The sequence below is a fragment of the Pezoporus wallicus genome, unplaced genomic scaffold (genome assembly GCF_028554395.1).
Source record: "Pezoporus wallicus isolate ANWC-B61680 ecotype Strahan unplaced genomic scaffold, APGP_CSIRO_Pwel_v1 contig_6714, whole genome shotgun sequence".
Classification (NCBI taxonomy): domain Eukaryota; kingdom Metazoa; phylum Chordata; class Aves; order Psittaciformes; family Psittacidae; genus Pezoporus; species Pezoporus wallicus.
In genome coordinates this window covers 3,085,730-3,097,919 of record NW_026637486.1, presented here as the reverse complement: position 1 = coordinate 3,097,919, position 12,190 = coordinate 3,085,730, and the positions used below count along the sequence as shown (strand labels likewise).

Below are 12,190 nucleotides of genomic sequence, written 5' to 3'. Positions count from 1 at the left end.
GGTGGTGAGGCACTGGAATGGGTTGCCCAGGGAGGTTGTGAAAGCTCCATCCCTGGCAGTGCTTAAGACCAGGTTGGACGAGGCCTTGGGTGACCTGGTTTAGTGTGAGGTGTCCCTGCCCATGGCAGGGGGGGTGGAACTGGATGATCTTAAGGTCCTTTCCAACCCAAACTATTCTAGGATTCTGTGATTCTAACAGGCCAATATTACTCCATAAACCAAACAGATTTTGACCACTCTATAAGCCGTGTTCATTGAACAAGCCCATTTTACTCCGTAAGAGTTAAAATCTTCCTTTCGAAACCCAGAAAGTGTTCACAGCCTTAGAAAGCTCCAACAGACTTGGTAAACAAGTGACTCCCAGAACTTCTAACAAACTTCTAGATACAAAACTACAGTGTGGGAAGAGTTATTACTACTTTATTTACAGTGGCTCTTCTCCAGTGCCTGCTAACTGCCATTACAAACTCTGCAGCCAGAGTTCTGTCCCTGGCAGCGCCATCACCTAGTCCCAGTGGCACAAGTGTCCCTCCTCTCTGCATCTTCAGCGGAAGGAGCAGCTCCCTCCTCTCTCTGCCCCAGGTAATCCTCTGCTTCTGGGATGCTGTTGACTCGCAGCACATCCAAGTAGAGCAGGTAGTCCTGGAGGCAAGCTGGCAGTGGCAATTCCCGGATAAAGCGGTCCGATCGCAGGCGCTCGCTCCTTAGGATGGCCCGGATCTCGAGACGGCAGAGGTGGGACAGGGGAGGAATGGAGGCTGGAAAATCAGAACCAGGGCAGACACTGAGCAGGACGCTGTGGGATCACGTTGTTTGCCTGTGGTCACCTGGATTTCATCTGAACCCCCGCTCCCTGGCAGATAACAGGGCACAGTTCTGGCTACTGAAGGGCTGCTGATGCTAGATCAGCATTTTCAGCATGTTGCTATAGTTGCTCTATTAATTTAAACTTCTACAAACAAAGCATCAAGGAATCATTTTATCCTCAAGGTTTCATCTAACCAGCCTAGAACAGCTCTCTGCCTGGGAAGGGAGGCTTGTGCCACCTTGCAAGAAATGGAAAATTAAGTCTAGGAGCAAATCCAGCAACAAAATAACACCAGGGAAAACAGTTTCAGGGTAAGTTATTAAATGACAGCATGAGTCAGTTTATGTATGACAAACGTTCTAACATGTTGCTAAATAACTTGAATTAGGACAACCACCGTGCCAAAAAGATACACAAGCATGTCTATAAATGTGCATTGCTCAGACACAAACATTCATATTATCATAGAATCATACAATCACAGACTATTTTGGGTTGGAAGGGACCTTAAAGCTCATGCAGTTCCAACCCCTTGTCATGGGCAGGGACATCTTCCACTAGAGCAGCTTGCTCCAAGGATTTGGAAGCATTGGAGTTCTGTACTGGACAGATTTATCTATTTACTAGCACAGGGTGCCCCATCCCTGGCAGTGTTCAAGGCCAGGTTGGACACAGGGGCTTGGAGCAAGCTGCTCTAGTGGAAGGTGTCCCTGCCCGTGGCAGGGCTTGGAGCTGGATGAATGTTAAGGTCTCTTCCAACCAAAACCAGGCTGGGATTCCATGATAATTGTCCAGGAAACGTAGCTAAGTAATACTGATCATTTCCCTTAAATCTTCTAAGAGGCTGAACAACCCATGTCAGGAAGGCACAGCATGATTCAGTCACTACCCATATTTTACATTTATAGCACATGCATTCACTTGAAGTGGACACGATACCTTAACATGACAATACCTACCTGAAACATTCTGACTATGGATTGAACACGTACTGAGGACAGTATGTTTTGCTTGTTTAGGGGACCTGCTATTTCTGCTCCCCAGTCTCCAGACAAGCCATGTCTGTTAACCACGGAACCTCCTTTGCCATGGTGCATTAGCACACAGAGCCAATTCCCACCCGCAGCCTGGAAGCTGGGACACACAGACTGGTTTCCCCTCACTGCACTTACCAAAGTGGCTCTTTGGAGTCCAAGTGAACGTCTCCTTGTATTCTGAAAGGTCTTGCTCCACAGCTGGAGGAAGTCTCTTCCAGTTGGTGAACTCCAGAGTGAAATTAAGGGCATTATCTCCCACGGATAAAATCCTACATAACAAAAATCCCCATAAAACAGCATTTTACACGATTGCATAAATATAATAATGGAAACAACACATAGAAAGCTTTACATTTTCTAACAAATCCTTATCAACCTCCATCCTAAGCCCAGAAAGAGAAAACCACTAAAGAGAAGTCCAAGTAACAGCATAAGCATTTACTAATGTAGTTTTATCTTCATTTATTTTCAAAAGTAAGATAGACTGTAAGAGAAAAAGATGTACTATGAGATTTAAATGCCTCAGTAATAGGCAGCATTCTCCTCTGCACTGATTTATTACTCTCTTTCCACCTACATGTTAATAAGAGCTCCAGACACCAGAGCATTCTAAGCATTACCATTGCACTGCGGGGGGGGAAATGTGCATTTACTGAGATACTTGTTTATTACAACAAAACCCCACAAGATGTGCAGGTATTTCAAACTCTTCTACCAGAGACTACTGCATTTCTATGTATCCAGAAGTCAGCATGGTTTACATTTCAAACCTTCAGCATGTGTAAAGAACTTTTAATAACAGCTCAATTGATAAAGCACACAAGAAGGTTTAAGGAAAAGGAGGTGAAACAACTGGTTTACATGAGGTGTGATGAAGAGCCACAGCTCCTCGGCTGGGTGTGTACAATCCAATTCATCTGAATGGAAATCTAAATGCTCTAAACACACATACCAGACTAATCCCTTGTAATACATTTGGGTTTTTTACAGCAGATTCATGTCAACATTATGTTGTGTCCTTTCTAGTTTGTATGATTTCATTTTTCATATTTGACTAGATTTTCATATATTCACTAGAGCCCTGCAGGAGAGATGCGACTGCCTGGCTTGCTTTCAGAGAATGGCGATTTCACTGCTCTACTGGAATCAAAGCTGTCAGTCCTCTACACTGAGCAGTTAATCATTGATTCTATTATTATGATTTTTTATATTTATATTGAGCAGTTTATTCCCTGTGAGGATGCTGAGGTGCTGGCACAGGGTGCCCAGAGAAGCTGTGGCTGCCCCATCCCTGGCAGTGTTCAAGGGCAGGTTGGACACAGGGGCTTGGAGCAACCTGCTCTAGTGGAAGGGGTCCCTGCCCGTGGCAGGGGTTGGAGCTGGAGGAGCTTTAAGGTCCCTTGCAACACAAACCAGGCTGGGATTCTGTAGCTGTTTTGCACAATGTGACAGAGACAGTTAATGAACCATACCCATAAATGGCATTTGCTTTCTACTGTCCTCCTACTATCCTCCAGGACAGAATAGTTAATATTAAACTTACAAGACCAGCAGTTTTATAGATTATGATGCAGTGTCATTTTAAAAAGTCCATAATTGAAGGAAGCAATTGGTCTAAAAGTGTTTGTGGATTAAGTACCAAAATATCAAAACACATCATATATGATATAGGTGGGCAGTGATACCTGTTCAGTCACTGAACTGCAATCTTGCAGTGTCTGGACTTTCACACTCACTTCTATGAATAAATCTGATGTACAGAAGCACAGACATGCCCTGCTGTAGATCTGCTCCTCTAATCACTGGTCAGAAAGCCACAGGTGCTAATAATTAACAGAATCTCACCAAGCCATAAATGAAGGGATTCAAAACTACAATACCTTAGCAGTAGCTGAAATACAAATCAGTATTTCATTTTAATTAAACATTTCCTTTAAAGTAAACTCCTTCTCCTTTCACCCCGTTAAGTAATGCATGTAATGAGTTTATACACCTCACGTCATGTTAATAGCTGAGATATATGGTAGTAAAGTCTCAACATTATTGTCATGGACAAGAAAAACAGAAAACACTAATACTTTGTAATGTTAAGTGTAAGTTTCATTCATTCTGTAGTGTCTGATTAAGCATAAAACATTGCCAAGAAGTTATGTTTATGTGGAAAAACTTAAAACACCCCAATGGCAAACGCTCAGATTGGCATTTGCGCAACGTGACTGTTCACCACAATCTCTAACTGCATCCTTTTCCTCTCAGCCTCAGCCCAGCTTCACTGTACATTTGTTTCCCACCCCTCCTGACCTCCTCCAAAGGTCTTCTTCCCATCACCATATTACACAACTAAATCTGGGGGCTAAGAAGAGATGTTTGATATAAAACTCTGGAATCGTGCTTTCCCCCATGGTATTGGTGAAGCAACCTCCATTCTGGCTTTTGGCCTACAAGAAAGGTGTGTTATTGAATCCAGCCATTACCCATGAATGATTTATTCCAGACTTCCCAGAACCCTCCCCACTCCTGATCATGGCAACTGATTATCAAGTGCTATCCTATGAAACACACATTGGCAACAGCTTTGTGGATTAACATACAATAGTTAAGTCAACAAGATAACGTTATCTGCTTACCAGAGTCTGTGCATTAAATTCACTGGGTCAAAACCAGCCAGGAGCAGATAAGGCAGCCACTGCTTGTATGCCTCTTGGGCTTGAATTGTGTAGCTCAGGAAGTCCCAGAGCTGGTCCCCAGAAGGCAGCAAACAGCCCAGCTTCAAGAAGCGTTGGAACAAAGCAAACTTCTCATGGTACAGGCAATAGCCCAGATTGATGCCCAGTAAAGTGATCCCGTATTTCAGGAAAGTATCAATGAAATAGAAATACCTACAAAGAGCACACAAGGAACAGGACAGCCTGTTACTTTTTTTTCCCTAAGGAAGCATCCACCATTTCACTACTTCTGAGAAAGCAAATTTCTACCCAAAATTCACCCAAACCAAAGAAAAGGGAATGGCTTGAACCTGCCCGAGGGGAGACTGAGATCAGCTCTTAGGCAGAAGCTCTTCCCTGGGAGGGTGCTGAGGCGCTGGCACAGGGTGCCCAGAGAAGCTGTGGCTGCCCCATCCCTGGCAGTGTTCAAGGCCACCACTAACCCATGGCACTGAGGCCTCGTCTCCACGGGGTGTGAACCCTTGCAGGGACGGTGACTGCAGCCCTGCCCTGGGCAGCCTGTTCCAATGCCTGAGCACCCTCTGGGGCAGGAATTGTTCCTCAGCTCCATCTAAACCTGCCCTGGTGCAGCTTGAGGCCGTTTCCTCTTGTCCCATCCCTTGTTCCTTGGGAGCAGAGCTCAGCCCCTCCTGGCTCCATCCTCCTGTCAGGCACTTGTAGGGAGCCATCAGGTCCCCCCTGAGCCTTCTCTTCTCCACACTGAACCCCCAGGTCCCTCAGGCATTCCCCATCATACTTGTGCTCCAGGTCCTGCACCAGCTCTGTTGCCAGCTTTTCAACTGCGCCAGTATTCAAGGCTTGGAATGTTAGTTTAGATACCGAGTTAGTTTGGGAGGAGCACAGGGTGAGTTCGGGGACAGCAACAACTAGATCTGTTTCAGCAATAGCTCACTCCTCCATGAACAGATTTCCCACAGAGAAAGGAAGAAGAAGCTTCTGTAGTAAAGGAGCACCTCACTGGCACAGCACATATATACACTGAGGAGTAAGGCTTGTATACCTTATTTTTCCTCCAAAATTACAGCCTTTGCATCGTGAAGTAAGCACTGCTTATCTGCTGCTCAACACCAGGGCTGTGCCTCACCAGGGATAAAAAGAAACGGGTCATGATCTAAAAGAACATGTCATTCAGCTCCCAGTCCTCCTTACAGCTCTCATGGTGAGCTGATTAATTCAGCTTGGTTTATGCACAAGGTGGGCATACAGAAAAGGAAAACACTATTTGCCAAGCACTCATCCTTACTGAAAAGCATCTGCCTACTCAAGAGTCCTTTGCATCCAACTACAGCACCAAGTCATGTTTCCAGAAGACAGAGAGGTGCTGATAAGGCCTTCTGAAAGCAGGAAAACTGCAATTATGTTCTACTAGACTGTTCTTCCAAGAGCTGAGCTTCCCCTTGGCGATTCCAGCGAGGTTCCTCAGCTCAGGTACTGAATCCAAACCCCACTCACCATTCAGATACTCAAAGTTTAACGCTCTCAGCTCAAGGTTTGAGGAAGGAGGGCAGGAAAATGGCACACTGGAAATAAAAGTTAAATAAAGACCAATATAATTACAAATAGTTTCAAAATACAAGAGGTCTACTTACTTCTTTTGGAAGACCATACACATGGGTGACCTGCAGTCGAAGTTAAGGCACTCCTGAGCATCTGGACTGTAGCCTTCTCTGAGTAACATCTCCAAACATTCCTTATTACCACCATACACTGCTGAATACACAGGGCTCACTTTGCCTTTGCCTTTGTCACAGATTCGATCAGTAACTGGGATTAGTAACTCTAATATCCTGAAAATATTGAAAAGCACTATTTATTGTGAGATCTTAAGCAATGATGCATTTTAAATGTATGGTTGGTTTTCATATGGTCATTACAGCTCAAGAGGAAAGTTCTACATGTTTGTTACACACTGAGTTTCCATTACAGAACAACCCTTAGCATTTCACACACAGCCCCACAACAAATTGTGCTTTGGCATAGATTTAGGTTGGCAGTTAAGTATTTTAAAGCAGAGACAGATTATCTCCTACCATCCAACAATCCTTTTTACAGCAATAGAGCCCCACTACACACTAACTCTAGACTTCTAAGAAGCCTGGAAGCAAACTGGAAGTGGGAGTTGCAAATAAAATGAGTATTTACTTCTGTTCAACAACACTGAGATACTGAAACAGTGAAACAGTTCTGTTTCATAGCTCACACCTCTGGTCTGCATCCTTCCCAGCTAACAAAAATTAGTGACACTAATTCCTTTGCTGCTGGAATTCAGTGATGCTGCGCAGAGGCTGTCAGTTACATCTTGTTGCAGAAGCTACAAAGGCAGCATTTGATTTAGACATTGCTAGTAGTGGCAACTTTGCCAACCCAGCTTCTGTTTCTGAGCAAATGGACAAACCCAGCTTCCTCAGTGTCTACTACAGCCTGCCCTCTTCTTCAGTTTGAGGAGAGGCATCCATTTGATGCACAAACTTTAGTGACAGCTCAACTGATAAGCTCTTCTTGCCAGGGGTTAAGATCAAGCATCTACAAATAATTCTGCAGTTACTATCACCGTTAATATGTTTAACTTTAAACAGGAGAGTTCAAGTTGGATATAAGGAAGAAGTTCTCCTTGTGTGGGTGCTGAGGCGCTGGTACAGCGTGCCCAGAGAAGCTGTGGCTGCCCCATCCCTGGCAGTGCTCAAGGCCAGGTTGGACACAGGGGCTTGGAGCAAGCTGCTCTAGTGGAAGGTGTCCCTGCCCATGGCAGGGGTTGGAGCTGGAGGAGCTTTAAGGTCCCTTCCAACACGAACCAGGCTGGGATTCTATGAAGTGCTGTAGCACACATGCAAATCACGGGGTTCCCAAGAGATGCTTCTGCCAACTCTGGGAACCTCTTTCCACTCCTGCCTTTCTGCTGTGGAAGTATCACTGGGACTGAGCAAAGCTACAAATGCATTTCTGGAAGGATTAAAGGAAATGGTTTGTGCCTTCACTTTTCTGGCTGGTTCAGCTCATTATTTGCATATGATTACTTCTGCTAGTTAACAGGAACAGAATTATAATTAGCAGCTGTTCAAGGCAGGTATAAGTCATATGCTATTGTTATTTATATTTCTAAATGAATTTTAACGTAATTAGAATTTAATTTAGAATGACTACTGAGTGAATCATGTATGAAGACAGGCTGAGAAAGTTGGGGCTGTTCAGTCTGGAGAAGAGAAGACTGTGTGGAGACCTCAGAGCAGCTTCCAGTATCTGAAGGGGGCTATAGGGATGCTGGGGAGGGACTCTTCATTAGGGACTGTAGTGACAGGACAAGGGGTAACAGGTTAAAACTTAAACAGGGGAGGTTTAGATTGGATCTAAGGAGGAAATTCTTTCCTGTTAGGGTGGTGAGGCACTGGAATGGGTTGCCCAGGGAGTTTGTGAATGCTCCATCCCTGGCAGTGTTCAAGACCAGGTTGGACGAGGCCTTGGGTGAGCTGGTTTAGTATGAGGTGTCCCTGCCCATGGCAGGGGGGTTGGAACTGGGTGATCTTAAGGTCCTTTCCAACCCAAACCATTCTATGATTCTATGAATTGATATTGGTTCAGCACTGTGGAAACCACTTTCAGCTCATCAGGAGATGGATCCGACCCAGCTGAGACGCTGAATTTCATACAGTTAGTCACTTTACTGTGACTACAAAGAGACATTTAATATTCAAATATAATTAGGAATTATAAACTACAAATCAACTAGAACTCATTTTTCTTCCTTTTAAAGCTGAACTTCATCTTTGTCTATTAAGTTTTTATTACCAGACTCTTCTGTCTGAATGTCCCTTTCACCACCTACTTGTCATGGCCCATTTCAGCAGCTGCATGAATAGGTAACTGCCAGTTATCCTCATTGCAGTAGAGGTTTGGGTCTGCCCCACTGGCTAACAGCAGCCTCACACACTCGAGGTGGCCCTCCTGGGCAGCAATCAGCAGCGGAGTGGCTCTGTCCTTGGCTTGACAGTTTACATCTGCACCTGAGGGAAAAAGGTAGCACTTTAAATCACCTCTGCAGGACACAGAATAAACAACAAATGAACTGGTTTTCACAGAGCAACTTCGTAGCAACAGAGGTTTTCTGCAGCATTAAGGAAGCACAGAATCATGGAATGGTTGGGGTTGGAAGGGAGCTTAAAGCTCATCCAGCTCCAACCCCTGCCACTGACAGGGACACCTTCCACTAGAGCAGCTTGCTCCAAGCCCCTGTGTCCAGCCTGGCCTTGAACCCTGCCAGGGATGGGGCAGCCACAGTAAAGAATTTCCTCCTTATATCCAATCTAAACTTCCCCTGTTTCAGTTTGAACCCGTTACCCCTTGTCCTGTCACTGCAGTCCCTAATGAAGAGTCCCTCCCCAGCATCCTTATAGCCCCCCTTCAGACACCAGAAGCTGCTCTGATGTCTCCACGCAGCCTTTTCTTCTCCAGGCTGAACAGCCCCAACTTTCTCAGCCTCTCTTCATACAGGAGATGCTCCAGTCCCTGATCATCCTCGTGGCCCTTCTCTGGACTTGTTCCAACAGTTCCATGTCCTTTTTATTTTGAGGACACCAGAACTTTTTACATGGTCAGGTCATGGCTCCATCAGGCTTAATAGTTACGGCAATTCATTTTGGTTGTAAGGACACATGAACTTGGACATATACAAAACTTAGTGATTATGTGAAACTGTTGCTGTCACTCCATGACCAGAGAGAGGCATCTTCTCTTTGCCTCTTCTCCCAAGGAAGAGGTGACAGGACAAGAAGAAACAGCCTCAAGCTGCACCAGGGCAGGTTTAGATGGAGCTGAGGAACAATTCCTTCCCCAGAGGGTGCTCAGGCATTGGAACAGGCTGCCCAGGGCAGGGCTGCAGTCACCGTCCCTGCAAGGGTTCACAGCCCGTGGAGACGAGGCCTCAGTGCCATGGGTTAGTGGTGGCCTTGGCAGTGCTGGGAATGGTTGGACTGGATGAGCTTGAAGGGCTTTTCCAGCCTGGCTGAGTCTGCGAGTCTATATTGTATTACAAGAGCAATGTCATCAAAACCAGTCTATTCGTGTAGCACTATGGAGGGCTTCTAGAAGATCTTTAATGATCCTTGATCTTTTAATTTGCTATTTAATTTCTTATGTCCTACCATCGCTTGCTGACAACTATATTAAATTTAAGCAATGAAGATGGTTTTGCACATCCATCAACAACTAAAACTACATTTAAAAATGACAAAATGTGAAGTTCTGAAGCGCAGGAGCAGAACTAAAGTGGTGACAGGGTGACGTAAGTTTAAGAACAGTGAAGCTAAATGGGTGATCACTATTACCATGGGATATGAGCAGTCGTAAACTCTCCAGCTTTCCATACTGAGCAGCAACGAAGAGCGGTGTAATTCCAAAGTCATCCTTACATTCCTTGCCTGCCCCTTTCTCCAGGAGCATTTGAATGATCTCAGTGCATTCCTGAAATAGATATTTGTATTCTCAAACAACAAAGCAGCAGGACACTGACATAATCTCCTTTTCTCCACACATTCTAAGCAGAAATAAGAATATACTTCAATTCTAAAGATATACTGAGAATTTACTGGCAAACAATCAGACAGGTTTCATTTGATTTTTCCACACTTGCTCATTTAAAGGATACATACAAACAGAAATTAAATTATTAGAATCATTCATCAACAAGTTTAAGAGCCATTAACATATCCAGAAACAGGTCTCACATCTCACTGACGATGAGATACTAGACAGAACTCTGTGTCAAAATATCCTGTAAGAGATTCACTTCCCAAATCCAACAGGTAAGCTTGGGAGTACATGCAATATTTCTAATTAATTAATCAACACTGATTAAATAATGCTTCTAAATAATTATTGCTTCCCAACATCAGCATCTCCTGCAGTTTCAGCTCCACTTCAGTGCACTGCAAGCACTTCAGCCTTTAGATCCCATTCTGACTATAGGGTAGGTTAGGAAAAACACTTCTATATAGAGGCCAAGAAATGCAGAAGTTATCACTCAGAATACACCAGTTACATGGAAATTATATGATACACTTACAGGTTACCTGTAAAGAAGCTTGGTGCAAAGAATTCCATCCAGACAAGGAATGAGGTCCTTGAACATTCGCCCCATGTTGGAGCAGGAAGGTTACAGAGTCTGTATTGCCATTTTCAACAGCTGGGAATGAAACAGGGAAAAAAGGCCAAGAAATTCCAATTAAATGGATTTCAAGAGCTCCCTAAAAAACTCAGATGGTCTCACTGTTCACTTCCCTGCACAATAATCACAATCCTTTTAAACTCACCTTAAACTGAATTCTTTTAAACTCACCTTCAATATTTGTTTCCTTGCCTTTTAAACTTACAGCCCCAAAGCAGTGTTGGAGAATGGAAATTTGACTGCAGAGCTTTTAGTTAGACCTGTGAAAACCCCACCTACCCTGTGCTAAGACAGGTAACAGCAAGCTTCTCTCCTCCCTCTTTCCTGTGGCACACACTGCTCTCCAGAGCAGTGCCTCTGGCTTGTAGTACTCGACATCTAACACAGAGCTGTGCCATAGCTCCACCACAGAGCCTGCACTAACCTGACCAGAAACTTGGTCCTTTTTAACTCTCTCATGGACACACAGCCCCAGAACCATTCTTTGCCCTTGTCTAATCTACATACAGTCTTAATTATCGTTATCCAGCGTGCTTTTAATGATGATTCCCCCATAAGTGCTATCTGTTGCCAATTGTTCTAAGCTATTATTTACATCAAATCACAGTGAAAAAAACTGTAATAATGGACTTTTAACTGCTGTAACTGCTAAACTAGGAACTGCAGAAAGAATAAGAGGCGTTTCACAGAAGAAGTAGGAAGGAGTTAGAATAAGACTTGAAACACCCTCATACAGGTGTAATCCTATTTTTCTTTGCTAGAAAGAAAGAGCAGGTGGTGATGAAAGCCAATTTGGTTTCATAGTTTTGTTTGCACACACAGCCTGAAGCAGAATTATCCATAAATGAAAAGTAATTCCTAGTCATGCACCATCTCTGAGTCGAAAGCCTTTTATTTAGGCTACTAAAACATAAAGCCTGGTAGGCAGTGAGTGAACTCTGGTGAGTTTAAACTCAGTGAATAAGCTTTTCCCCACCCATTGGGTGTTCTGAGATCCCAAGAAAGCTTGTGTCACCTAGGAACAGTGGGGTGGTTCTTTCCATGGTAACGTCATTGGGGTCAGCCCCGGCCTCCAGGAGAACACGGATGCTTTCCACAGAGCCACGGCGTGCTGCAAGGTGCAGTGCAGACATCCCTTCAAACGTCTTGGAGTTCACATAGTCATCAGATGGAGCTACAGGAGAGTAATGAAAGAGAAAAATGAGAGTGTATTTAGTAATGGATTATAAACCACAGTTATTTTCTTCACATAACCCAGTTATTTGAGATCTGTGGCCTACAGTGTATGCGCAAACGTGTTGTTATCACCTCTTCCAAGCAGCAGCGTCAGTTATTGCTGGCCCTACACAGATAACAAGCTTTGGGCAGAGAAGACAGAGTAAAACCCAGTGTCATTCACAGGCTACAATGTGCCCATTTCTCTTCACTATGTAGAGTCAGTATCTAGGAAACCACATATAAA

The 12,190-nt window shown here is 44.2% G+C and overlaps 2 protein-coding genes across 2 annotated transcripts in view; one reads left to right on the top strand and one right to left on the bottom strand.

Moving 5' to 3' along the window:
• Positions 1–12,190, top strand: part of NPHP1 (nephrocystin 1) — a 180,991-nt gene that overhangs the window by 21,661 nt on the left and 147,140 nt on the right. The window lies entirely within an intron of this gene.
• ASB3 (ankyrin repeat and SOCS box containing 3) overlaps positions 394–12,190 on the bottom strand; it is a 28,736-nt gene continuing 16,939 nt past the window's right edge. The window contains exons 3-10 of the mRNA XM_057405842.1: positions 11,744–11,902; positions 10,634–10,746; positions 9,890–10,025; positions 8,392–8,569; positions 6,161–6,358; positions 4,473–4,724; positions 1,981–2,114; positions 394–758 (exon numbers count right to left, since the gene is read on the bottom strand). Of these exons, the coding sequence (XP_057261825.1) occupies positions 502–758; positions 1,981–2,114; positions 4,473–4,724; positions 6,161–6,358; positions 8,392–8,569; positions 9,890–10,025; positions 10,634–10,746; positions 11,744–11,902 (1,427 nt within the window). The 3' untranslated portion in view covers positions 394–501. The remainder of the gene's footprint in view (positions 759–1,980; positions 2,115–4,472; positions 4,725–6,160; positions 6,359–8,391; positions 8,570–9,889; positions 10,026–10,633; positions 10,747–11,743; positions 11,903–12,190) is intronic.